This window comes from Arctopsyche grandis, chromosome 6 (assembly GCF_051622035.1).
Source record: "Arctopsyche grandis isolate Sample6627 chromosome 6, ASM5162203v2, whole genome shotgun sequence".
Classification (NCBI taxonomy): Eukaryota; Metazoa; Arthropoda; class Insecta; order Trichoptera; family Hydropsychidae; genus Arctopsyche; species Arctopsyche grandis.
Genome location: NC_135360.1, coordinates 12967485 through 12995428, shown reverse-complemented (window position 1 = coordinate 12995428; position 27944 = coordinate 12967485). Strand labels below are relative to the sequence as shown.

The 27944-nt window shown below is 31.7% G+C and overlaps 2 protein-coding genes across 17 annotated transcripts in view; one reads left to right on the top strand and one right to left on the bottom strand.

Annotated features, from left to right (window-relative positions):
* LOC143912724 (uncharacterized) overlaps positions 1 to 1209 on the bottom strand; it is a 168478-nt gene extending 167269 nt beyond the window's left edge. For 4 of the 7 annotated variants that reach the window (XM_077432052.1, XM_077432054.1, XM_077432047.1 and 1 more), the window contains exon 1: positions 42 to 338. In XM_077432052.1, coding sequence (XP_077288178.1) covers positions 42 to 55 — 14 coding nt within the window. In that variant the 5' untranslated portion in view covers positions 56 to 338. Of the gene's footprint in view, positions 1 to 41 lie in introns of all 7 variants that reach the window. The other 3 variants (XM_077432048.1, XM_077432049.1, XM_077432050.1) reach the window with 2 other exon arrangements.
* Positions 152 to 27911, top strand: fru (sex determination protein fruitless). 10 transcript variants are annotated; one of them, XM_077432044.1, is made up of 8 exons: positions 152 to 499; positions 11272 to 11423; positions 11721 to 11858; positions 11950 to 12051; positions 12131 to 12388; positions 12470 to 12676; positions 17068 to 17173; positions 22837 to 23560. In XM_077432044.1, exons 2-8 carry the CDS (start codon positions 11298 to 11300, stop codon positions 23124 to 23126), a joined length of 1227 nt encoding a protein of 408 aa, XP_077288170.1. In that variant the 5' UTR covers positions 152 to 499; positions 11272 to 11297; the 3' UTR covers positions 23127 to 23560. The 10 variants fall into 10 exon arrangements, with proteins under 10 accessions (XP_077288170.1, XP_077288163.1, XP_077288169.1 ...); XM_077432043.1 differs by lacking the exons at positions 152 to 499; positions 22837 to 23560 and adding exons at positions 8966 to 9425; positions 26325 to 27911; XM_077432042.1 differs by lacking the exon at positions 152 to 499 and adding an exon at positions 8966 to 9425 and having other exon boundaries at positions 22837 to 23532.
* Positions 27912 to 27944: the final 33 nt, after the last annotated feature.

The window sequence follows — 27944 nt, the reverse complement described above, 5'->3', positions numbered from 1 at the left end:
GATTGCAACGTATTGTTTAAAATTGAAAAAAAAATCCAAACCTTTCGAACAGCATCCGCGCCGCGGCCGACGATTGATATCACATGGCTTTTGGTCGGCGCGTGACGTGTCGCGGCCATGGCCGGGCCACTCGGCTCGCGCGAAATAGTTCGCAGTCGCGCGAATCGGAGTTTCGCGAACGGCGCGCAGCACGTGTTTACAAACACCGGCCGGCTGTCTCCAAGGGCCTCACACTCACACACGCCGACACCTACACGTGCGCGGTTCGCGACGCGCGTGCGAACCCATACACGCGCACTCAAGTTCGCGACAGACACGCCAACACTCGCTTACGCTTCGGCTAGAATATGTGTGCACGCGCTCACGCATACATGTTGGCCGTAGCGCGCAAATACACAGTCATCGGTTCGAGCGCGCTTTTTTTCCGATGACCAGTGACGGAACAGTGTTCAAGGGCTACGTGGACATAACCTTACGGCCCCCGTAAATACGTACTTAGGTATTTCGCTGTTTAATCGCATTTACTAATCAGTAATCATATCCAAGTGAACACCACTTCTCTCTTTCTTTCTTTCATTTTCTATCTATCATGTTTCGTACATTATGCTCATCTTTCGTCGCTTTCATGTACGTTTTCCGCATATGAAAGGAAAATACCAGGGCTGTGGAGTCGTCAATTCGACCAGTTTTTTATGTATAATCTATGTGAATTTTGAATTATTATCAAACGCAAGGTTCATGTTTGTCACCAAATTGATTCGCCGTTTTCCAGTGTTTCTATCTTTGTCTTTTTATCATTGCTGACATTAAAAAATATACTATAGTTGATCCGCTGTGGGAAAATCGCATATGCTATCCTTTACACCAGGTCTGGGCAAACTGCGGCCCGATTCGGATTTTTGTGCGGCCCGCCAAATTGTTGGATCACTTATTTTTTTATGTTAAAATTCTTTTTCATGACAGTAAATAATTTATATCTATGTATAGTATTTTACTTGCGGCCCGACGTTCATTTTTAATTCCCAATGCGGCCTTTCATTCGAAAAGTTTGCCTAGGTCTGCTTTACACCTCCTCTCGACCAATAGCATTTCGTGCATACAATAGAACATTTTACGTGCGAAATGCTAAAATGGTTGAGATGGGGTTGTAAGGGACAGCAAGTGCGCTTTACCTAAGTGTCATCCTACTGTGGATGGACTATAACATGCATGCCATTTTTGGGTGGAGTTTATATTTTGGGCGTGAATCTTATTTTTCCTTTCCAATTTCAATTACAATTCCTATCAATTTATTGACTGTTATTCGTCTTTTATTGGTCGAAAATAAAAGATTCACGGCTCTCGTAGCCATGTATGGACTATAACAAGTGCTAAGACATGGAATTCTTATAAAAGTGGTGAAAATGCATCCGAGTGAGCTTAATACGTTGAAGTTGAAAAATGGTTACTATTCTTTTCAACAATTAATGTAATAAAATTCACAGGTATGTATAAAAAAATTCAGCTATTCATAAATAAAAAAATACAGGATATTAAAAGAAAATTCGAAAATTAGCCAATTAGCATTGGTTGGTGAAATTAACAGTGGCTTAACTAGAAAAATTTGGCCCGCATGCAAAGTTACCAAAGGGCCCCTCATTTTTATTACTTACCTCTTCTTATTTCAATTAAATAAATAAACTTATCATATTTAAATGCCTATATTTAAATTTGAAAATTCTGTAATCACATATTTAAAGATATTTTCTAAGCTTATTCGTGTTCATATTGTAAGTTCGCCAAGTCAGAATTTTTTTATGCATACTTTCGACTGTTTTCAGTTAGTGTGAATTAATTTTCCTATTTTTTTTATTTATATACATATTTTTTTAATATGTGTATTAATTTTTGGAGATCCCCCGAGGGCCATCCCAACTTCAAGGGCTAGCATATAATACATTGCATACCCCTGCGTCATAGTAGTTACGCTATTGGTATACTTGAAAGTGTTCTTACACATTGTACAAGAAAATAATTCTAATTTTAAATTTTTATAATCGGATTTGAAATTGTACCGCGGGAAAATTATCGAAGTCGCGTTTTTTTTTTCAACGACACCACAGCCCTGGAAAATATTTACTAAATATGTATTTCGACTTGTAATCGTTGTACGTATGTTGTTTTGATTATTCCGGAAAATTCGGAATCATTTAAAGTGATTTTGCTGTCTAATTGTAAAGCACATTCAAGTTGAGCATATGTACACATGTATGTATTTATATATGTAAATACTATATAAAATGGCTTTTAATATAAAATTAAGTGTTTCTTCAAAAAAGATTTGCTCACACTTATAATATTGTAATGATAAAATCTATCTATATATATATATGAAGTATCAATAGATAATGTTTTGCTATCACGAGAAAATTTAAACTGGAGATTTCTATTAATTTGAATCGATGACTGATCACGTTTCCATGGCTTTTCAAAAAATGTGTGTTTTTTTAAAAACACATTTACATACATATGTGTTTGGAGATGATTCGAACTTTAATCTATCTCACTGAAACTCTTTATTGCTTAATGACATAGTAATTACTTAAACGTTTTCAATTTTTAAGTTGACCAGAAGTGGTACCTCCCTTCTAGAACTCCGTTTTTAATTTTTCTTTGGCATATTTATCTACCAAAAACGCTGAAGAAATCGGACTGAAAGCTTTTTTACATATTAAAATAGGTATACCAAATTTTATAAAATAGTATTTTTCATCTGACTATGTATATATTTTTGTAAAGTAATACATACATATGTATGTAGAACTTTACAAAAAGTTACTGAATCCATGTGCGTTTGCATCGTATTTACAATTAAACAAATTAAACATAAATCCCGAATAAATGAGTATTGCAATTAGAAAAATTAAGACTGCTGTATTTACCGTGTTAAATATGAAAGATATCCTTTATCTTTTACTATATGTATAGTATTTATATTTCTATAATGAAATATTAATTTTAATAAGATTTATTTTTAATTTGGTATAAATTCAATAAACCACTTCAATATATGAAAATTGTACGAGACTTGCATGATAATCATTACATACAAAATTATGAACACATAAAATGATTGTAATTTTGTTCGTAGACTTTTTGGACCTGGTTTTTGTTTGGTCACATTAATGCCCACTCGTTGCATGAATGAAAATACATATGTATGTATTACATTCTCATATTCAATGTTTTGCTCTTTTTTTATTTTGATATGTCGAATCGTTGACTCATAGTCAATAACATTGATCAATCGAAACAAACAGGTAAACACGAGTGTGCAATAAAAACGTTCCAAGAAATACGGCACTTTTCAATGGAAACGTTCGTTTTTACATACCTCCTTTGCATTTTGCTAATGTGTCAACTTTTAATTGAATTGTAAATTAAGTCTGCGGTACTTTTTATCCTAGGTTTTTAGAGTCTTATTTCTAATAAACTGGTTTGATTAAAATCTGATATTTAACTACTTAGTTAGGTAATTTATCTAGTCTATTCCATAAGAAAATTAATACTGAAAAATTCAGTTTAAATAATAAAGTTATTGCGACTAGCGTAACCAACACTATCTCTTTTTGTATCATGTAAATTTTAATTTATTGTTTTGAATTTTAGTTGAAACATAAAAATAAAAATACAATTTACATTTAATGTTACAGATTTTGAGGTTTGATTATGCTTGCAATTTTACTAAAATGCATATATTTTTATTAAATTTATTCAGTAATAATTTGAATGTATGTATGTATTTAATACATACATGTACGAATTATTTCCATACTAAATATTGTTTGGTTTGACTGAAGTTTTGTTTGATTTCCGTACTCATTTTAATGAGAAAATAATGATGTCACCAACGAAGCAGAAACTAACAAGATGGTTAAATTTTCTCGCCGTGTTGCAAATATTCAAACTTTTAAAATGTTAATTGAACATGTTCAATGTGCGCTTTTTATAATTGTAAAATGCTTCCAACCAATGTACACGTGATAAAATAATTATGCGGAATTTTGACACACTAATCATACTTATTTTCGCTACTGACTTATCACTTATTATATCGTGTATGCGCGCATTTGCCTTGAATATTCGCAAAATAGCGTGGATCTATAAATACTTCCTTACTGTAAAGTTAGATTTTTTTTTTAATTAAGAAAATTTCTCAAACAAATTATTTCGTTTTATAATTAATAGACGATACATATTCAGCACTGGTGATATTCCCGTTGTAGTCTTGTACTCGATCTAACTGTATAATGATGGCATGTCCAGTTCTCTTGGGTAAAACTCTCTCTGATATCAATTATTCAGATTATTCATGTTGTAATTACGATGATAACCAACAATTGTATTGCCGATTTTGATTGCTCGGGAAATCAGGAAGTTGCATTGCGCATTGCATTTTACATATAACGTTGAGGATAAACCGTTGAGAAATACCGACGGCTTAAAAAAATTACAGATAACGTTATAAAAATAAGGGTCACGATCAACTTGTGCTCTTGTTCCATTACCATTAACCCTTACTGCGCCGACGTGACCCAGTTTTCTCCACCTAGGCTGCACTATGAAACTGCACATACTCCAATCGATTTCATTTCGAGCGTTTCGCTAATTTCAAGTGTGCCAAAGACCAAGATGACGATTTCGCAGATGATGAGCACACGATAGCGATCATAAAAGATAAAGTCGTGTCAAAAGTAGAACACACATAAGTACATTATACGAATTGCGAAATTGCGGTGCCATGTAAAGCAATTGCTCAAGTTTCTTTTATCGGGATTTTGAGAGATAAGTTCGCAATAATCTCTCCTCAATCGTGTATCGTTATCGTTATCGTAAAAGTAAACAATAATGAATCTCATTAGAAGGCGCGTCAACGTGTATAAGATTTAACTGAATCTGGTATATACAAAGTATACATATATATAATATATTAAGGATACTATTAATAATTTTCAGAATTCATTATTTTTATGTCAATTGCCAAAATATTTCATGGAAGAAATTGCAAAAAATTCAATTATCTCTACTCTCAAAACAATGCTCGAGGGGAGGCTAATATTATATAAAATGGGGGCTAGCTAATGTAATAAAAAAATTCGCATTTACAATCTTGTCTTTGAATTCTGTCCTTGAATACGTGTTGTTCTCTCTCGTTTATTTAAATATGTTGTATTAGAAGGATACGAGTTTAAACTTTCTGGAAGGAAAATCTTATGTTGGATTTTGCTCTGTCTGCATCAGTGGTCAATTTGCAATTCATGTGTGAACGCGTTTTTCACGCTGAAGAAATCATAAAGGAAAAAGCAGCATTGCTACGCATTTCAGATTTGCAACACACGCGTTCAGTATCCTATTAAAATTAATTATTTTACACTTTATTCGACCGATAATCGTATACGAGCGTAACGGCCGTGAAAGATTTAATCGGCGTGGCAATAAGCTCACAATTTTTGCATTTCCCGGTCGATCTGTGTGTGTGTGTGTGCAGCTTGTTATGGTACTCGATGGTCCGAACTTGAACCTGAGATGGTCGAGAAGCGACATTGGAGATCCACCAAATATGTTTGAATTGTGGACATGCGCGTGTGCGTTACATACCCGAGGTTTAATGTCAAGGTCCTTTTCGCTCAGATAACCCACGACGGGTTGTCTGTTCAATTAAAAACATTATCAAAAGGTTACATATGTACAAGTAGGTATGGTAATAAATAAACTGTTCCGTAGGTAAAGTTTTAGCAATAAGCGATTGCCAAGCGAATTTATAGGTATAGTCAGTTCCGAAACGAGGATGTTTCAGTGTGTCACGTACGAATTGCAAAAACAATGTGCGAGGAAAAAAGGGTTCCAAAATAGAAAGTAGAAATTCATGAGTAATGCACGTGAGCGTTGCTAAATTAATGAGAAAGTAGATAATTCAATGTGTTCCTTTCTAGTAAATGTCAAAATGAGATCCGCCAAAATTCAAAATAGTAGTACACATATGTACATATTTATTTTGAAATTAAATTAGTCACATCTGCGAATGGAATCGAGTAGGTCTAATACACAAATAGGGATCGCAAACTTCGACTTTGAAATTTGTCACGCTTTGAGGTGCTGGCTAGTCAACGGTTACTTCTTCTGCTTTGACACGCGTGAAGTAGAACAATAAAAATCTGGACTACATGATGAAATTCAAAGATCGTAAAACTTGGAAGTTTTTTGGTATGACATCATAAGTTCCAAATCGCAGTCTCGAAATGTTCAGTTGGGCTTTCGTTCCTAGTTTGGAAGGACGTGTTTTTTGTGTCATCCTTTCGAACGATCTGCCGTTTTTCCGGGTGAACCTACATATGTAAAGTGTAACGTGTCATTGCGCGCTTAAATCTAAAATTAAACGTATAAATATTAGTGTCGTGATAAAAACGCTGAAAAACATTTTGCGAGTATTGTGTAATAATACCCAATAAACATTTCGTCGAATGTAAACACTCTCTTATCCCGCCACCATACGATGTCAATGTGCCGAATTTGAAGAAATTTTAGTTATTTAGATAAAAAAAGCAACTGCCACTATTGCTTCGGAATGAACTAGTGAAATTTCAGCCGAACGCTTCCATGTCTAAAGAGCTAAAAAGGTTGCTGACCTCTTCAGGTAGGAGAGAACTAGAATTTGCACTGACGCGCAATGCAGGCTGCACAAAGCGTGTTCGCGAATTCCACTTCGCGAACGTCCGACTAGACAAAATCGCACGCCTAGACAAAAACTGCATTTTCAACTCCAAAACTGTCGCAATTTGTAATAATGTATTTATATATTTACAATTAAACGCTAATCAAATTTTATTTGATGGAAATGGTATCTTTTTAATCACATTATGTACAAAAATTTCTAAATTTTATCTACCTCTCATTAACGATATCAATTCGCAAAAATTCTACTTAATAGATATTTCCATATCTGTTAAACAACTAATTAGACCTATTTTAGTAAACTTGGATTAATAGTTTATTAAAGTTTGACAAAAATACTCTTTTGTCGACGTCTTTTAATTATTTTGCCACTTTTATTTAATATATGATAAAATCAAAATAAGAAACGATTTTGAACGACTTCAGATGCCTTTTTTATTAGTGTTTTTTTGTTAATATGATGTATCCAGGGCTGGCCTTATGTATTTAAACGGGGGGAGGGGGGCTAGTGCGCTAAAGTTTGAATGTGAAAGAATAAATCTGAATTGAAATTGTATTTTTTACTTTGGCATAAACAAAATTGTTACGATATACTGAATGTTTGCAAATGTACCTGGTACCTGAGACGGTAACACAAGTGTTTGTGTTTTCATAGTATCCATTGAAATTAGTAAATTCAATGTACATAGGTACAAGCATACTGAAATTTTAAAAAAGCTTGTAAAAATTATGTTTAAATTTCATATACATTTTTTATAAATTCCCGTATTGTAAAAAAATATTTTTTTTTCGAATTCATTCGTTTACTTTTTTTTTCTTTTTTCATGCACAGGACCCAGGTACCTTGAATTTGCGTTCGATTAAGGTTAAAATTCGTACTAGTTTTTTTGGGTATCTGTCTTGGCAGAATCTTTCGAATAAGCTTGTTTATGAATATTGAAATCTTATTTATTTTCTAGTGTTTTAAGTGTATATAAACTTTTGAAAAAATTTCCTGAAAACATGTAAAATGGTCACATTACGTTAGATGAAAGTGGCCGGCCATTCAGTTTTACGTTTTTTTGGGTATCTGCCCTGGCAGAATCCATGGGATTGGCCTGTTTATAAATATTGAAATCGAATTTTTATTTCAACAAATGTACATCCATGATTTCCTAAACTTCATTAACGTTTTTAATAACTCAAGTATCTAGAAACATTATTTTGACAAACATATCCTGGTTTTGTCATTAACCTAAAAACGGTTCGGTGATTATTCCGCAAAAAGCAATCTCATGCACGTCACTAAAATCTCGATCTCGGAACATCTGGCACCCGAAAACTCCATCAATCGCGCGAAAATTATACCAACAAGAAGCCAGATGTTCCGTGATCGAGATTTTAGTAAGTTTACCATTTAAAAACATATTAAATGGTAACCTTTCGTTAGATGTATTTTATTTAAAAAGGCTCACCAACAATGTACATACATTACACAATATATTCTTTACATATTTATGATTCTGGTATATATGTACATCACTTATAGTTGTGCACAACATTATTTAAGTATATTACAAATTATTTTTAAATGTTAAACAATTAATCTAGAATACAGTAGAACAATTAAGACAACAATAATACTAATAATAATTCGATTACAATAATAATAATAATAATAATTTCTTCCTAAACATCATAATGCAATCACTAAAAATATCTATATTACATCTTTCAGAGTTTACTTCATTATAGGTTGTACATAATCTTGCAATAGGTGCATTTAATCCGAGATTAATATTACAGACAGGGATATGGAAGGTTTTAGTCAAGGGGAATCTAGGGTATACAAAGCCCGCTTTAAAGGTCAAAGAATTTGACCCTTAAAGCCCTCAACATGAGGCCACCACCCCCCCAACGAATACAGTCTAAGAGACCCTTAGTGGTCGAGTTTGAAGAAGAACAGGGTGTAGATGAAGGTGGTGTTAGTAAAGAATTTTTCCAATTGATAGAAGAAATTTTTTAATCTAGGGTCATCTAAAGGGTATGGAAATAGATAAATAATTAAAAATAGTCTAATATTATTCGATCTTTATTGCAACACATTTGAAGTAAAAAAGTCCACTCGAAGCGTTTCCCTTTTCGATCGTACAATATTATACAATTATCGGTTTTTTTTTTTAGTGTGCTAATGTAATTTTGATGCTAGAAATTGAATCGAGGCGTTTTATGCAGTGTTAATTTTCCATTATGATCTTCGGCGTTGCGTTTTCAGAAGGAGGTGTCGCGTTTTGAACGGGCGCGCTTGCGAATCCGCGCGCGCGTTCGTTGTATCGAGGCGTACGTATCGTCAGGCTCAAATTCGCAAACATAGCGGCCATTGCGAGAATTGGCAAATTCGCGAACCGCGAGAAAAGGCGGACGAGAGCGGGGAAACGCGGCCGGCTGCGGCAGGCAATGATAATCTAGCCGGCGAGCGAGGTGGGTGCGTTCGCGAATTTTCGCATTGCGAATTTTGAAATTGGCGCTCGTGAGTACGAGTACGGCTGGGTGGCGGTGGCGGTGGCGGGTGCGGGTGCGGGTGCGGGTGCGGGTGCGGCCGCCTGCAATGCTGCGGACACCCGCCGGGGAACACCACGACCTCTCGTCTCTCCCGCTCCCGGACCTTCGCTCTCGGGCCGTCGCCATCACGCACGGGGATGGGCCGAGCCGGCGCCCCGACCACCCCCTCCCCGGTGAGCCCCACTCCCCCCGCTTGCATAACCTGCTCGGCAACAAGTGGCGCTGCGCCCTCCCCACCCCACCGCACCCCATCCCCTCCCCCCATCACCTCGCCCACTGCCACCAACCCTCGCACGTCACGCCAGCCAAGGACACGCGCGCACACAAACACAGCAGCGCGCATAGGTTATGTGCGAATCAAAACAACCCCAACCCCAACCCCGTCGTACGTATAACGTACGTACGGTGCGTATCGGACACCGGAAACTGGATCGAGTGTGTTTTCGTGCAGTGCGTGTGTCTTCCGGGTGCCGCGTGTCCTTCTCCTCCGCCGTGGGTTCGTGTACGTGTGTCGTTTTGCGGGGGTGTGTTTGTGTGTGTCTGTGAGTGCAAAAGTGACACGTGCACGTTGTGCCGTCCTCGGCCATTACGTTGCGTTGTATTTTTGGATTCGAATTTGCAAACGCGGCCGCGCGCCGACATGTGATCGGCGATTAGGCGACGCCATTCGTAGGATATTATTCGCCGGGGGCCCTTCGCACCGCGACAGACCGCTGGCGAGCGCGCACTCACACGCTCGCGCACTCACACACACACACACACACACAAAGGGCTAGGCAGGATCCGCGTGCCAAAAATGCGACGCACGACGTCAGAGGTGACCAATCGCGTTCGAGCGTTTGAAAAACAAAAAACAAATGAATTCAATTCTTTTATTATTATCAAAAATTTTTTTTTTTAATGTTCGATTGTTTAATTTTTCGTAAGCTATGATGATAATATATGATGTTTTGCAAATTTGCAAATTTTTTGCAAAAACTATTTATATTCGTTTTCGATCGTAATAAATTGCTTTTTAATGCACACCCTTTTCGTATAATGATTTCTACGGATTAAACGTCTGATTGATTTATATTCGTTTTCGATCGTAATAAATCGCTTTTTAACGCACACCCTTTTCGTATAATGATTTCTACGGATTAAACGTCTGATTGATTGTTCAACAATTACGATTTGTTGTTTAATAACTGAACGTCGTTGGCGAAATATTGCTTGACCTAATTATGCAAATTTTTTGCAACAGCTTGTTTCGTGTCGCATCGAATCTACTAAATTAATTACTAATGACGTTTCGCAAAAAGTGCCAATAGTATTCAAATAACCGCCATTTTTTTTTTTTTTGCAAATGTCAATTTGACTTTTTTTTATTATTGAAAAATATTAATTTGATAAACTGTGTCTACTGTATTATCAGTGAAGTGAAAACGTCGATATAATCCGCTTAATTGCTAGTGCTTTTCTAATCAAAGGTTACGTTCGTAATTGATCGAAGGGCATTTTCGCTGTGAAATAGTGTGCTGTTTTCGTTCTGTGTGTAATGCCACGTAGGGAAAGGCACGGAGAGGATTATATTAGTGATAAGCTGAAAATATATGTGCGGTACATCTGATTATATGATGTATCGAATTTGCCACACATGGTTTCGTGTAAATTTACTCAATTTATCTTAAGGTTACAATTATTCAGATAAGATTGTTCCAGAGTGTTTTTTCCTATGTAGATTAAATTTAGTGTTGATTTTTCGTGTTTTTTTTTTTTTTAATATAATATTCATTTTTGTATCATTTTACATGTATAATTGTATTCCTCGATACTTTCAATTATATTTTCATTGCTTCCAATATAAAATTTTTCTTGTGCGATTATGAATAGTATTATCAATGTCAAACATCGTTGGATCTTTCTTTATTGATTACGGACTTTCTTTATTGTATATTATGAGCGAACTTTTAACGGCTGCGCTGATAGGTCAAATAAGTAATCGGTGACTGAATATTAAATGTCGTTTCTTGTTTTCAGCTCCTTCAGTGACACCGGCTTCCACGATGGATCAACAATTTTGCCTAAGGTGGAACAACCATCCACACAATTTGACTGATGTATTAGCGGACCTTTTACAGAGGGAAGCGCTGTGTGATGTCACACTCGCTTGTGATGGAGAGACAGTCAAGGTTTGTTCCGACTTTCTATTTATACACTCTAAATAAAAAGATATATTATAAAACTCCAAAGGAGAGAAATAAAGTGGAGTTTGCTCAAAGTTCTTAATTGAATCAACATAATTTTTCGGTACAATGCATCGGATAATTATTGTAATGTTGATTGTTTTTACTGTCATAAATTACATGCTGTAATAATTACCAATTACGCTTTTTTACATCAATTATTCCAATCTAATTATTGTAGCATTAAATATTTTCATACATGATTTGAATGTTGAATTAAAGATGTGTTTTTTTTTGTTTCAGGCTCATCAGACCATTTTGTCTGCATGTTCTCCCTATTTTGAGAGTATATTCTTACAAAATAATCATCCTCATCCAATTATTTTTCTAAAAGACGTTTGTTTTTCAATAATGAAGTCATTATTAGATTTTATGTATAAGGTAAATATATTATATTTTCGAATTTATTCACTATGCAATTCATATCGGTATAAAATTTCTCACATTAAACGGTACAATGTTTTTGTTTTAGGGTGAAGTAAATGTTGGTCAAAATATGTTGCCAATGTTCCTCAAGACGGCTGAAAGCTTGCAAGTTAGGGGTTTAACAGAAAATAATACATTCAATCCAAAGGTATATTGATTTGTAAACTTGTCCATATGTATTTACCTCGTCCTTTATATTGTGTTTATTAAAAATGTAATAATTTTAGATGGAAGAGAGAAGTACACCATTGACTCCAACCGCAGAAAATTTAAGTTCGAGTAATCGAGAGGAAAGATCTTTCCCGTCAGAAAAACGCCGCCGTAAAAATAGTTCTACCGGTGGTTCATCTTTAGGTGCAGCAGCAAGTGCTGGCTCCAACAGCTGTGATAGTCCACACCCTCATCCTTTACTAATGCCATCTCAATCGCACCCTTTACTTCTCGATCCTCCGTCGTCAATGCAGAGGCATTTCTCTGAATCGCAGGTACTAATACCAAAGTTTGCATTGACATGTTGCTGTTTCTGTGGAGTATTTGTGTTTTGAACGAGTGTTTTCTCATCACAGATATCATTGGCGTATAAGGGAAGTCCGTCATTAGCCAGTAGTCTTAAATCACACAATAAAAGAGGAGTGGATGATGAAGTTGGAGGGCGAGAGAGTGCAAACACACCTCCTCCTCCGGCCCATTCAGCACCTCCCGCACCACCACCACCCATTAAACAAGAGAATATTGACAATTCTTATCATCTGCCGTCGTCTGATATGTCACTGGTAAGTTTTCCGCCTTTTTTTAAATTGTAGATATTTTTGCACTGAATATTTTTATCTGTATACAAATTTTCACCGTATATAATTTCAACAATATAAAAATCGTTTTGGTAATTAAAAATGCTTTTCTACGGTACCACAAAAACATTATTTCCATATTGATTGTGATATATATATTTTTTTTAAATTTACCTGTTATGTTTGGTAGCAATCATTTAAATATTTTTTTATAATAATGTATGCTAAACACCAATGATGTATAAGATTATTGTCTCAAAGTTGCTTTGCTAAATTAAAATTAAATTATTATAAATAAGACTAAAACTCAATAAGATTTTATAGCTTGAACATTTTCAATAATTTGAATTAAATGCGTGGTGTTAAATTTATTTTTTGTTTTGTAAATGTATCCGAGTTTAAATTTGTATTCAATGTAAATACTTAGCTGTTCTACAATTTTTGATAAGAATATTTTATTAATTTATGTAAAAATGTGAATACTTTGTATAATATAATATGATGAAATTTTGAAATATTCATTTATTGCTAATAACATTGACGTGATTTGAGAAGCGGTTACAGGTGTGCATAAATAAGATTTAAGCGTATATTTATTTTTAAATGATGTTTATTGTCTATTTGAATGTGTATTTGTATTTTCGCTGCAGGAATGATCTTTTTCTTCTTTGTAAATTTGTACATAAAAAGATTGTTTAAATATGTATATAAAAATTACTATCACGTGTCTACAGGAAGGAAGGGATCTGCCTTGTCAATCAAAAATTTTATATGATAAATAAATGATGAGAATGTTTCTTTTCGTCAATGAAAACAAACATCCTTTTTGATTTATGAGAGTAAGCAATTCAATTGGTGTAAAAAACAAAATCCTTTCCTTCTTTGTTGACAGACAATTGATTGGGCGAGACTAGGTACTAGCGCAGCGCCTCTCACTCATGAGGAAGAGGTGGGGCAGGCGGCGATAAAGTGGCAGTCTTCTCCTCCTGCCCCACCACAACCCTTCCAAGCTGAAAGTCACAGCACATTGCAGCGGTATCTCACTCAGGGAAGGTTACCCGAACCTACGACCATACCCATCACCCCACAAGACGTCCCCGGCCCTATTAATTATTGCACCGATACGCTCAACCGTCGGGCACGACCCAAAGAATCCCCGCGGCAGGATTCAGTCATTCAAACTTCGACGACCCGAGTTCACGCGACTACCAGAAAAGGTGGACGCTTTCGCACCAATTGGTTAGAGCAATTCGATTGGTTGCAGTACGACGAACAAATGAATATTATGTTTTGTATATACTGTCGCCGGTGGTCACACGAGCTTCCAGATATACGCACTTCGTTTGTCGAAGGAAACGGCAACTTTCGTCTCGAAATTGTGAACCACCACGACAAGTGTAAAGCTCACAGACTATGTCGTGATCGTGAACAAAGGTGCGCCGGAGACGGAGGCGGTGGACTGCAAGATGATCCGCGATGAACTATATTTTAATATATTCGTAACACGATGATAATGTGACGTCATAATTGTGCAATATGTTGCATTTGATAAAATACCTCTGGAAAATTATTTGATTATTTTTATTTAGTGCTTATTGAATATAAACTAACGTTTCAGCAATGTTCAAATAATTCTATAAATTTATCAATTTTGCATTTAGTTTATTTACGCCATGAAATATTTAATTCAAATTGCATAATTTAAAGAGTGATAATCTGTGATTTTGACATTATGAAGTGAATTTTGATTGAATAGATTTATAATCTTAAGAATTTATTTTAAGAATCTTTGTATATATCGACCAATAATTCCAAGATTACAAATAATTTAAGCATGAAAAAATGAAAAGAACTAAACAATAATACAGTCACACTGTATGTAGAATTGAAATATTACAAGGTAATTAAAGAAAAGAATAAAAAAATGTTTGTAACATTTTGGTTGTGATATGAATTAGATTATAGCTAAGTGTATTTTACATGGTCCTATTCATATGTATTTTGCTAATATAAATTATTAATGTTAATGTTATTAATATAGTTTATTTTCATCGATGAATATTGTCATATTGGGATGCTAAAAAAAAAATGATGAGCTTGAAATATGTAACAGTATTTTTAAATAGATATTTATATATATTTACATAATGCTTGGCATGTCCCATGACTTTCAAAGTTGGCCAAATGATTTATACATACATATTTTCATTAAAATGAAATGAAAATAATACATTCATTATTAAATAACGTTATTTACTGATGAAATGTATAGTTCTGTAACTGCCATATTTTTTTATATGAATTATATACCACAATTCAAATATCATGTATTGATATAAATTTTAAATAATTATTTCATATTAATGTTATTATATATTTTCTCGATGTATTATATACGTATATTAAATATTTAGTTCTAAATTTAAAATCAACGCGACATAATAAAAAAAAAAACGTAAACTAAATCTACATACATATAACCATTGGTCAGTTTATTTGGATTCACTAATGTCATCCAATTAGTACAGTTAAATGAAAACATATTTTTATATCAATCATTTGATATTGATGTTTATGTTTAAATTGTAGGACTAAAATATTAAAAAAATTAAATTAATTAAAGTTAACATACAATACAATTGTGGAATTTATTGAGTTGTTTTGTTTTTCTCATTTATGACCTTAGAAATTTTAATACGGAATGACTGAAAAATCATTTTTAGTGTTACCAATTGTGGTAGGTACAACTTAAATTAGTTTTTGATAACAAATAATTTTAAATATCTTTATATCAATAAATTAATATTTTTTGAGGCATGTTGTAAAAGAAAACTTAAAACATTTGAGTATCGAAGAGGCTCTTTTATATATTTGAAGTATGTGACCTATTTATAATTATATGGGGCTTGAAATCAACCTATTTCTTTTTAAGTGTAGATTGGACATGTAACACTCAATTTTGTTATTCTTAACTAATTTTAAGAAGTTAAAAAATACATTCCTACCAAACATTTTAAAAGGAAATATGTTAACTGTTAAAATTAACTATTACAGATATTTTTAATGTAGCTGTGAAAGTTTTTAAATGTTTTATGTGTTGTATAACACATTTTATTAATACAGATATATATATTTCCTAGGAATTATGTTTTAAAAGCAGCTGATCATTTTTGTAAATTTTTGACACTACATATAACAAAGTATCGTACTAAAATGAGTAATTGGGTAACAGGTTTGTTTGCCTATTGACGTTTTGAACTGAATACTCAATCGCAATGTTGAAGACAGTTTTTCGAATATAAGTGATTTACAAAAGTTGTATAAAAATTGAGACACTAAACAGTAGGTTAATATGAAAAAAAAGTTACCTTTGTATTCGAGTAATGTTATTTGTGTCGAAAACTTATATGGATTAAGAAATAATAAAAAGAAAATTTAAATTAAATAATAATGATATGTGCGCATCACAGCACTTGCTCGCATTTAAACCATTGATTAATATTGGTGGAAATTTAATTTCCATGTACTTTCAACCTTGTAATTGTTGCAGAAGTAGTCAATCGTATATTGTTTTTGTCTATTCGTATTTCAATTTACTATTTTCTGTCCGAAGTACAGTGCTGTTGTTATACATATATCATATTGTATTAATGTCAACATGTTAAAAATTATAAAGTTTTTATTATAGGATCTCAATTGTATGAATTTTTCGATGGTGATACTTCTGTCAATGAATCATATTTTATGTGATATATGTAATAAAGTTGATTTGCTATATTCAATTATCTTTTTACTCTACATTTTTACTCTTACTAACAAATTATTATTAGTTTTTTTTTTTTATTAAATGATCATTTCGAAAAATCTTTTAAAATATTAATTTTCTTCATATAATTGTTGAATGGAATAACATTATTAACATTCAAAATGGAAATAAGTATTATTTAATTTGCAAAATTCAAGAATATTTCTAGGTTCACGTAGAAAGACATTTTTTTATAGGTTAATAAACATGTGGGAAGAAGCTTACAAATATTTGAAATCTTACTGCTATGCGTAGTTCATCGTGCCAAATTTCCCCATTTAAATTTTTGTAAATAATAAATAGGTTTATGTATGCCGCAACTACATCGACAATCGCCATGTGAAAACTCATATATATATATATATATATATTTTAAGTTTCTTCTTACATTGACTTTTCTAGAAATTGTATATGTTGCACAAAAAGTTTTCATTAATAGTACTTTATTCATGTGTATTTTAGTAGAATTAATCGATAACAATATTTCTATACCCGCTGGACCAAAAGGATGGCTGGATTATTCAACGTCGACATCCGACAAATCATTGAGATCATTTTTCTTTTATTTTAGGGTCCAACTGACATGTCGTCATTACTCGCATCACATAATTTATCAGAGCATACAGACGGCGATCCGATGATACCCACTCACCTTGAGCATTCTGATGCAATGGATGGTAAGATTTTTGTCTAGCTTTTACTTTTCTTATTTTTCCCAATAAATGCATTCTTTTAATATATCATTCATGCATACACACATTCACACATACGTTTGTTTCTTTAAATAAAATTGAAATAATTCATAAAAATACTTAACTGATTTTATTCAATAGTTATTTATTTCAATTTTATATACATATATCGTTGGTTTTCAATGAACTTACCTTATTTTACAATTAACAAAAAAACCAAAACTAACTTTGCTTCAACAACAAATACATGGGTATTGTGAAATTAAATGCTTTCCAATATTATCTTCTTTTTTTTTTACTCAATTTGTAATTAAAGCTTCTTGTTTGCACATTAGATATGTCATGTTTAATTTTTTAAATTATGATTGTATTTCTTTTACAATGCTTTCAATTTTTTCCCAATTGTATACAATATTATTTTACATTCGACACATACATACAATTACATGCTTGTTGTATACATTTAAATATTGATTTGTAATGTACCTATAGTATTGTAAATATTTTATTTTATTTAATCTTTTGCTAATATGCATGGCTTTTAGTTGTTTTTTTTTTTTTTATTTATTATTTCGTAGTATTCTGAAGTAGTTTTTAACATTGCTTGTACGCATTCATCATTAAATTTGTATGTATATAGATTTATGTATCTTATTAATAACCATTTTAGCTAAAATGAAAATATAATTTATTAGAGTTTTGTAATTCAATTGAATGTAATCAATTCGATTACGAATTCTTTAAAATTTTTATTTAGCTAAAAGGTAATCCACTTCTTAAAAATTTCTACAACTCCAAGATGTACCTTATTGTATGAATGCTGTATATAAATTGGACATATTCTATATATCACACTGCATAATATGGGTTTACTTTATAATTTATACAAATCGAATAGTAATATGGATATTATGTGGAAAATTCACCAGTATCTTAAAAGAGATTTTTATAGAATCTATTTATCTTTTGTGTGGGTTTTTTTTTAATGAGTTTTCGATTATATTTATATACAAATAATATCAATTTATTTGTAAATCATCCCTTACTGAAGGTGATCAACATGGTGGAGATTTTATTTTTTTTCACGAAGGTAGATGAAAATGCACTTACATAAGTATATGCATCATACAAAAAAATAACTCAATTGACCGTATATTATGACTGCAACGTTTGGTATTTTAGTAAGGACATTTACTGAAATGTCAGATATCCATTGAACATAATGTTTATCAAGTTATGAAAATGGTTTGATAAAACCAATGTTCATTTATCTGATATTTCATTATATTTTATATTACATCTGTATCTTAGTAAGTTGATCAAATTTTATAGCATGAAGAAGGTACATACAATTATCGTATTGATTATAGTCATAAATTGGTGCGGAATTAGCTATTACAACATTACGTTCTATTCAAATCAATATTTGCCTGATTATTATTGGTTTTTAAGAATGAAATCGTCAGTAAAATAGTGTAATTTTTTTTCAGTGAAATTTTCTGTAGAAGTATTAGCATTTTACAAATGCCGATAACACAGCATGTGTTTTTAAATTTAAATTATGAATTTAAATTGACCGTATTTATTAGTTTTTTTTTTTTTGGTGTTGTTTATTGGTCATTATGGAATTAAGAAATTGAGAAATTTTTCAGGTAATTCGGTTGACGAAAATCATGAGCCTCCTGACTATGTTGGACCGAGGTCCATTTCAAACGATAGTAAATGGGAAAATGGCATTAAAAGTAGGTCACTTTTGAAGGTTAATAATATCGGGACTGACATGCAATCCTGTAGAATATGTGGGAAATTAGTATCAAACTTAAGGAAACACTTGAAATCTCACAATCCTGAACAACACCGTTGTCCATTTTGTAATTTGATTCTTACTCGCTCCGACAATCTCAAGCGACATGTAAAAATGAAACATCTAGACACAAATTCCAAAATTTTGTAGTTGATCTAAATTGGATAATTTATACATAGGGAATTAATTAGTTACCCAAAATTTTGTGATTATATATTTTTTATGTATTGATAGTGTGAATATCGTGTTTTACATTATCTCGTACTATGTATATTTCATATTTATGGTTCTTGTGCTTAAACTCCATGTGTTATATAAAATATACATATGTATATTGCTTTTGCAGTTTATTTCTTTTCTATCCAATATATTGAGGATGTTATCATTTAGCTTGTAATTGACCTCAATTTTTTTTCATTATGTAGGTCTCATCTACTTTATACACAAATGCCGATTTTGTGAATTGATATTTTTATACATATATTTATTGTTTTTTGAAATGTTTGTGGTGTTAATAATTTGTTATAATTACGTCAGTTACGTTACTTTGCTCAAATGTGCCTTCGATGTAAAAAGATGCTTGAATAAATTGGCACTTTTTCAAAAAGTCTCTTTACCGTGTCCAGTATGCATAAATCAACCATATGTTAACTATTATAATATTTAGTACAAAACTAGTGTCTTATACTTACACATATTAGTCATATTTTAAGTCAAATGTGGTGGCTGTGTTCTAATTATCGCTCTGTAGATGCTTACATTTTTTATACATTATAAAAAATAACTCTTGCACTGTCTTTAATATATAAAAAGTTGGTATATATTCAATATATTTAGTTATTCAATTGAAATATTAACCAGTTCACATTAGTAAATATTCCTTTCTATTATCTTATTCAACTGTAGTTAGGAATTCGTTTTCTTCCATAATTTTTTAATTTTTTGTCCATCTATTTTTTGATAAAGCTAGTGAACTTGCATTTTTTAAATTTTTCTCACATAATTCATTAATATTATTTACTCGAAGTTGAAGGAGGAAGTTGTAGAATGTATTCCTATCTCAAAGTTTACCTGTGATATCAGTTCCTTTGTAATTTTTATATTACTTTACAACAAAATCTTTCGAACGACTGTTTAATTTTACAAAACTGTTTTTTAAATTTATAAGAAAAAAAATTGGGAAAAATTTGGCTGTACACTAATTAATATTTACTTAGTAGTTCGAAATTTCTTTTTTCCACTAACCGTCCATTAAAATGGTATTCAAAAATAAGTAGAGCTGCACAAAATATCCAACAATCCATATGATTGATACTTTGACTTACACAAAATCAAGAATCTTTTTTGTAGTGTAAATATGTAATAATAGCATGCAATCGTAAATTGCTAATTTTGTTACCTTGCAATATAACTTTTTATAGAAATTATACAAAAATGATTCATGAATTAGTCATCAAAATATTACCCACTTATGATGTATTATTTAAATAGAAGTGCGTGCAAAATATGTGTCCAAAAGATCAAAATGAGCTTTATTTTAATTTTACACTATTTCGTAATGTTCAAGTGGACAGTACAATTTTTATAATGAAATTTATCTCATGAGCATCTACATATATGTAGATGGAAAAGTATTAATTTTAGGATTTAAATCAATTGTTACCATTGAATTATTAATATCCAATAAGATATTTTATAAAGCCACCATCTTGTACACGTCGTACATTTTACTATTATTTTTAATTATTTATTCAATGAGTGCCTTAAGTAGTAAATTTTGTACCTTGAATATACATAGACTGATTTTGTGTAATAATTTTTTTTAATTAGTCCTTAAGTATTTTTTGGTATTTTAGTTAAGAAAAAAAAGCGACGAATCGTGTGAATTGTTACCTCATCAATATTTATTGTTAATAATTTAATTTTGATGTTCCTTTTTTTATACATATTAAACTATTACTTCTTCATTCTTGTTTTACTTTGCTTCTCATTTTTACGATGTCCTATTTTATTTATTTAAATACACACATTTTTCAATTAGCTTTTACAAACTGTTTTAGATTAGCATGACTTACATTGTAAACGTCTTATTGTTATAAAAATTATGTGGTATTCAAGATGTGTCCAAGGGGATAATTTTACTTGTACACATACATCCATATAAATGCAATTTGATGTATATATGCACATATGTATGTATGTGTATCAGATTCACCAAAAATATTGGAAAAAAAAACAACTTTTTTCTCTTCCCGGTCTGAACTCGCACTTTCATTTTAATTTGGCTGTTGAATGCTTCTTACACTCGTTTAACAAAAACTACCATAAATTTTCTATTTGGGAGAGGTGTCATCATTTTATCATAAACACACAAGGTACACTTTTAACAATCATTTTTAACAATTACCATTGCATGCTTTCATTTTTTTTAATTTCCGTCTATTCATCAATTTTTTTAAAAAAATTGCGTTAAAAACTGCTTTCAGAATGCTTTAGTAACTTATTATACATAATATTAATTATTAACAATATTTTGATAGTTAAGTTTTCAATGACAAATATTTCATATCTCCAAATTGATAGACTATATGCCATTTTTCTGTGTTTAGTATTGACAAGATCCCGACTGATTAAAATATTTGTCAACGGAAAAGTCATGTTTTCTCCTTTGAATTTACTAGTCAATTATTTAATTATTTTTTTTCTGAATATATTAAGGCCATCATCAATACCATTTGTACCGGGGGAACCATCATATGGATTAATATACATAAAATGTATACCGAAATTTTATAACGCTATATGAAACGTACATTTTTTTGTTTGTAAATACCAACGGTTCTATTTTTTTGAAAATGCACGTTTAGTGTACATCTTCCAACCTGGATAAAAAAAGTGTATCTGAATCGAACACTAACTGTTTCAGATGCTTCAAACCGGTTAACGGCATTAGGATTACACAGTGCCGAGTTACAGATCTACCTTGTTTCACCAAATTGCAATATCTCAACACTCGTTATCCAAACTTTTTCATCGTTAAGTTTTTATATATTCAAAACAAGTATAAATATTTCATAAATTACATTAACTATTAAAAAAATATAGTAAGAATTCATTTTTAAATGTTTTTTTTTTTTTTTTTTTAAAGGCGTGTTAACCACTTACTAGCCAAGCGCGCACCGGTGCGCGCTCTTTCGTGTTTTTAAGGCTATGATTACAAATTAATTTTGGTTTCTTCACATTGACATCTAAAAATATCATGTGAAACTAATGAATTTGAAAAATAAGTCAATATTTTTCCTTATTCAAGAGGTAGTTAGTGTCAAAGGTTGACACTAAACATAAAATAATCGAATCGGTGTCTAAAAACGCGTGGCGATTATGTGGTTAATCACAATATGTCTTATATATTAAAGATATACATGTATATAATATGCAAACTCCTGTTCAAGCAGATGAATAGTTGAGAATACGAGTCTTGAGATAGTGTGAGTTGGTAGAACGGGGTGCACCGGTTACAGATACACATAGGTTTGAAAGTATGCATTGAACGAAAATTTTCTTCGTACAAGTGTTTGTTTATTAATTAGAATGGTGTAGATTGTTCCTTGCGGTGTGTTGTAAGGAGGAATCGACACGTTCTAGTGTAATAAGCGAACGTGGTGGAATATAGGAACCAGTTGGTGTAAGACGAGTACGCATATAATGTATATTGGTAATTTGGTTTTGGAGTAGCGAGGTGGGCCGTGGGCCGTGCTGGTGAGCGTTATGATGTGTATGTCCCCCCGGCGATGTATTGATGTGGTGAAGTATGTGGGTGGGCAGTGATGTGTGTGTGTTGCAGGCTCCAAGGGTTGGCACATGCGGCTGACCTTCGAGAGAGTGGCGGGAGCGCTGAACCTCCACCGGTGTAAACTGTGCGGCAAGGTGGTGACCCACATTCGCAACCACTACCACGTGCACTTCCCGGGTCGCTTCGAATGCCCGTTGTGCCGTGCCACGTACACACGCTCGGACAACTTGCGCACTCACTGCAAATTCAAACATCCTGCGTACAACCCCGACACGCGTAAGTTTGATCCGCCCCCGGCTCCAGCGCTCCTGGCTTCGCCGCTGCACCACGCCCTCGACTGATCCTCCCTGCTGTGGCTGGGCTATGACGCGCTATGATCCTGCCCCGCCGCCGCCTATTACGCGCGCCACTTGACAGAATCTCAATTAGGTGCACTATGAAACTTTTACTGAGGCCTTCTATAGAGATGGAAAATTAAAATTGGATTGTGATTTAAATGGATATTGATAGATATGAAAAAATTTTTATACAAATGTATTTACGGAGATTGTTTTATATTTAAAAAAAAAAGTGAAATTTTATTGTCATATTTAAACATTTTTTTTTATTTATCTATTATAGAATTTTATTAGTGTTGATTTTTTACGTGAATTCTAATAAATTATATTTGAATTTTTATATATATACACTTATATATATAGTGTGGGCTCAGACGAATTATGCCAAGTCCTTCTCGCTGACTATTATAAAATAAAAAAAGTGCATTAGTTACTCTAAAGAATGTTTTTATTATATTATATATATAAATACTAATAATTGTAATACTTTTAGCATAGTATGAATATTTTTTGTCAATTGTATTCTTAAACAGTCTTAATAACCCTTTGAATGCTGACCAACGCCAATCGGCGTTTTGCCAACAAGCCCATCAGCATGAAATACGCCTATCTGCGTTGTTTTTTTGAGTGTCTAAAAAATAAACAAGAATACTACCTGGAAAGCAGGTAGCATTGAAAAAAAAATGCATTGAACATGGGTCGGATAATCCGTGTCAATGTTTATAAAGACTGGTTGACACCGGAATTTCTGAATTTATAACCATAGCAGAATTTCTCGATGGAAGTCCCTAACTGTTGAGTATTTTAGATTGTGAGCATTACATTTTAACAACAATGAAGAAGATGGAACTAGTTTTGGAAAAATACATTCATTAATAGACTTATTTTGTTTATTTTATATTGTTGCAAGATATATTAGAGAGTTTAAACACACCTTTACAAAATTCGAAATCCTCGACGGTAGTTATCTAAGGTTTTTATATTTGCTTTCTATTGGATTTCTAAATAATTGTAGTTGGAAATGTTCAGCGTGACGGGCTTTCGACAGAAAAGACGTCAGCACTCAAATGGTTAAACGACACGGATCTTTCATTTGATGCGGGCGAAATGTGATTTACATTTGAAAATAAGTGATTTGACCAAATTTAGCAACGCCTGTCGAATTCAGGCGTTATAAAACTGTGAATAAATTGTAATATCACCGCTCATTGGCGAGAAGGTATTTGTCGAGTCTTGTATATAGTCATACGAGTTCTACGTAGAAGCAGCTTTATTGTTTACTTTTTTTTTTATTTAATTTTTGTTTTACTTTTATTTTTTTTATTTACACTGAATGATTGTGTTCATATTATTACCTATTTAGTGATTATGAATATATACAATGTGATCTTTCAGGTGAAGGTATACCTGCCTGAGATATGTAAGTTTAAATGAACACATCTTCGATTAAATGGCATTATATTAAATATTGGCATTATACGATTGGGACTAACCTAGATATTAATATTTAATATTAAATTCAGTTATATTTTAGCTAAATTTAGGGTGGTACGGTAATCAAATTGTGATATATTGGAATGGTGCTACAGCCTAAGAGTGAACACAGCAGATTCAAGGGAATCTTCTGATGTTGGCGTATGGCCGACTGTTGTAGATAGATAAATGTTCGCATATGTTGATTTGATCATTTATATATAGCGGGCTATGATTATATCATTGATTGATACATACTCTGTGCAATATTACTAGTTATTTAATTTTTAACCAAACTAAATGTTATCTTAACAATTATCTAAAATATTGCGTCTACCTGATTTGTTTTTCTTATAAGTAATTTTTAGTTATTAAATGAATTGGGTTATGGTTAAATGAAGCTACTAGTTAAGTAACAAAGATATAAAGAATTCCCATACCTCTGCAGTTTTAAGAATTTTTAATTATTATGCAAACATATATATATATATATATATATATATATATATATATATATATATATATATATATATATATATATATATATATATATACATACATACATATATATATTTAAATGTTATATATAGATTTTATGTTGTTACACAAAGTCAATTCTGTTTAATTTATATCCCAATTTTAATTTATATGAAATGCAATTTTGTATTGCATTTACTCCTGCATTTATCTGTTGTATTTATTACTAATTTACATTAAATTGTGGTATGTTACAAATACTGTGTTGTTATTATATTAAGTTAAATAAAACCCAAACTTTCAATACAATGTTTTAATTTCATTTCATTCAAATTCGAATCGTCCACTTCCAAAAATATTACACCATACGACATTTTGAACTCACCGTTGCTGTAGATTTGTTATCGACAGTTATGATTTTGCATGTTCAGTGTTGCTACATTTATATGTTTACTTTCTTTCACCAGCGTTTCAAATTGAAGATATCTTACCGAGCACTTTAATCCGAACCGGTCATACAATATGGAATGTATTGAAGCTGATTTTTTCTTCTTCAAAGCTTAACATATTCTCAATTACAAAACTGACAAATTTTTTAAGTACGTGTTTTTTCTATGAACCATTGCAATTAATTAAAAAAATAAAAACATTTTGAATCATTTGAATTTAATAAAAGGGTAGGCTTGGTTGTCTGTCCATGAAATTATTACTTAACAGCTTTCTTAGCTGCTTACTTGTTTAGCGTATTATTATAGAGTGCTTTCTATTATTTTAACAGTTTCTTCTCAATGTATGTCAATACGTGAATATTAACGCAGTTAACAATTTTATTTATATATTTTATTTACTGACTACACTGAATTATGTACACTAATGATTTCAGATATATTATTTACCCTTTTTTTTGTTGGCATGATTATATTATCTTATACTTTAATTAGATGTGCTGAGTGTTTTCATGTGTCTTAACAGCTCTTCTAGACATGTATTTCTATCAAATTCAAATCATTGCATGTTTTATGTTGACTGTGCATAACATACTTTGTTTGCAATGTGCTGATGCCTACAAATACAACTCATTTCACAATGCCCTCACACAAAAGCTGAAAAAGTCATAACGAAGATAAAAAAAAAAGACAAATACTTAAGTAAAATTTATTATTTTATTTGAAAAACAAAAAACAATTTATTATTTATTTTATATAGTAAAATCAACATATTAAAGTAAAAATATTGATGTGAAATTTGCAGATACAATAAGTTCTCCACTATCGTATCACAGCTTGTTTACCGCTACCAACAACAGTTCAGCAATGTGGAAGTGCAAGTCCTGCGGTAAAGAAGTTACAAACAGATGGCATCATTTTCATAGTCACACAACAGAACGGTCTTTTTGCCCACATTGTCCCAGTTCTTACAGTCGTATTGATACTCTACGCTCTCATCTGAGAAGCAAACACGCCGTCAGTCGTTTCTTTAGAAATTAAACACCTTTTATGTATTGTGAAATGTTAATTGTACATGTAATACCCCCTGTATTAACTTTGAAGTTCATACCAGATCAGTATATTTGGATTAATGACTGTGATCTTAAAAGACGATTAGATTATCATCCGTTAACGGACAGGTCAGCAATGGTCTGAAAGACCCATCTGACCTAAATGTAATTTATCAGATGAAATTGAATGTAAACGTTTGTCTTTATGTAATTATTATCTCCGAATGAATGATTTCATAATGCAAATTTATTGCTAATGAATGGAAATACGAATGCTAAATAATATATTTCTTATTGTTTAGCTTATTATAAATTTTTAAGTCATTTCTATTATAGGGATAGTCGTGTTTTCAGATGTAAATATTAATGTGGGCGCGCATAATTTCTACTTAAGTAAACTTACATTTTATTTATTTATTATATATATATTACAATGTTACTAAAAAGAAACAAATTCGCAGCTATTTATGATTTTTTTTTTGGGATTTAGAACAACAATGGAATCTCAGGAAAGTATTGTTTTCTTCTGAACGTCGACAAGTCTTCAAATGCTGAGGTAAATTTAAATTTTCAGGAAAAATAAATAAAAAACCTCAAATATGAATATCAATAAGGCACATTTTTTTTAAATTTATCTTTTTATTAATTGAAAAAAAGTCGGAATTTCAACATTTTCGCCTTTACGTAGATGGCGTTCTTTTTTTTCCCGTTATTCTTTCAAATTTGTGCCATTGATGTATGTATGTTGAAATCATACACTTTTTATTTTAATACCAGTAAAAATTATATACGGATAAAAAATCATGATATGAAACATATCATATGTTGCTAAGAAACGATTCTCGTTTTGTTTTGAACGCTTGTATTTTTTCTAAATTTAACAGATATTAATATGAATACATATTTAGTGAATCCTTAAATGGTCAAATTAAAAATAAACTATTGGTGACTGAAAATATTAATATAATCAAAACAATTTCGTAATTTGGAAAATTAATGATAAAAAAAAAGTATATAATAATATATAAAAGTTTGGAAACATTTCCAATGATTAAAAGTATGTTTTAAATTATAAAAATGGCTGTGAAGAAAGGAAACACGTATTGTATTATAAATATATATGAAGTGTTCAGTATTATATTTTTGTTATACAAAAGTGGATTCGAATCTCGGTTACCAATGGAGTATAATATTGTGTAATGATAATATATTTGAATGACTGTCTTTTGGACGAAAGAATAAAATTGACTGACGTATTGTTAAGATTGTAATTAAGATTTTTTTTCTGTCACGATCTCCAATGTAAATTTTATAAAATAAAAAATAAAGTATTTTTATTGACGTGCGTGCTTCAAATATTCCTTAATATCGTA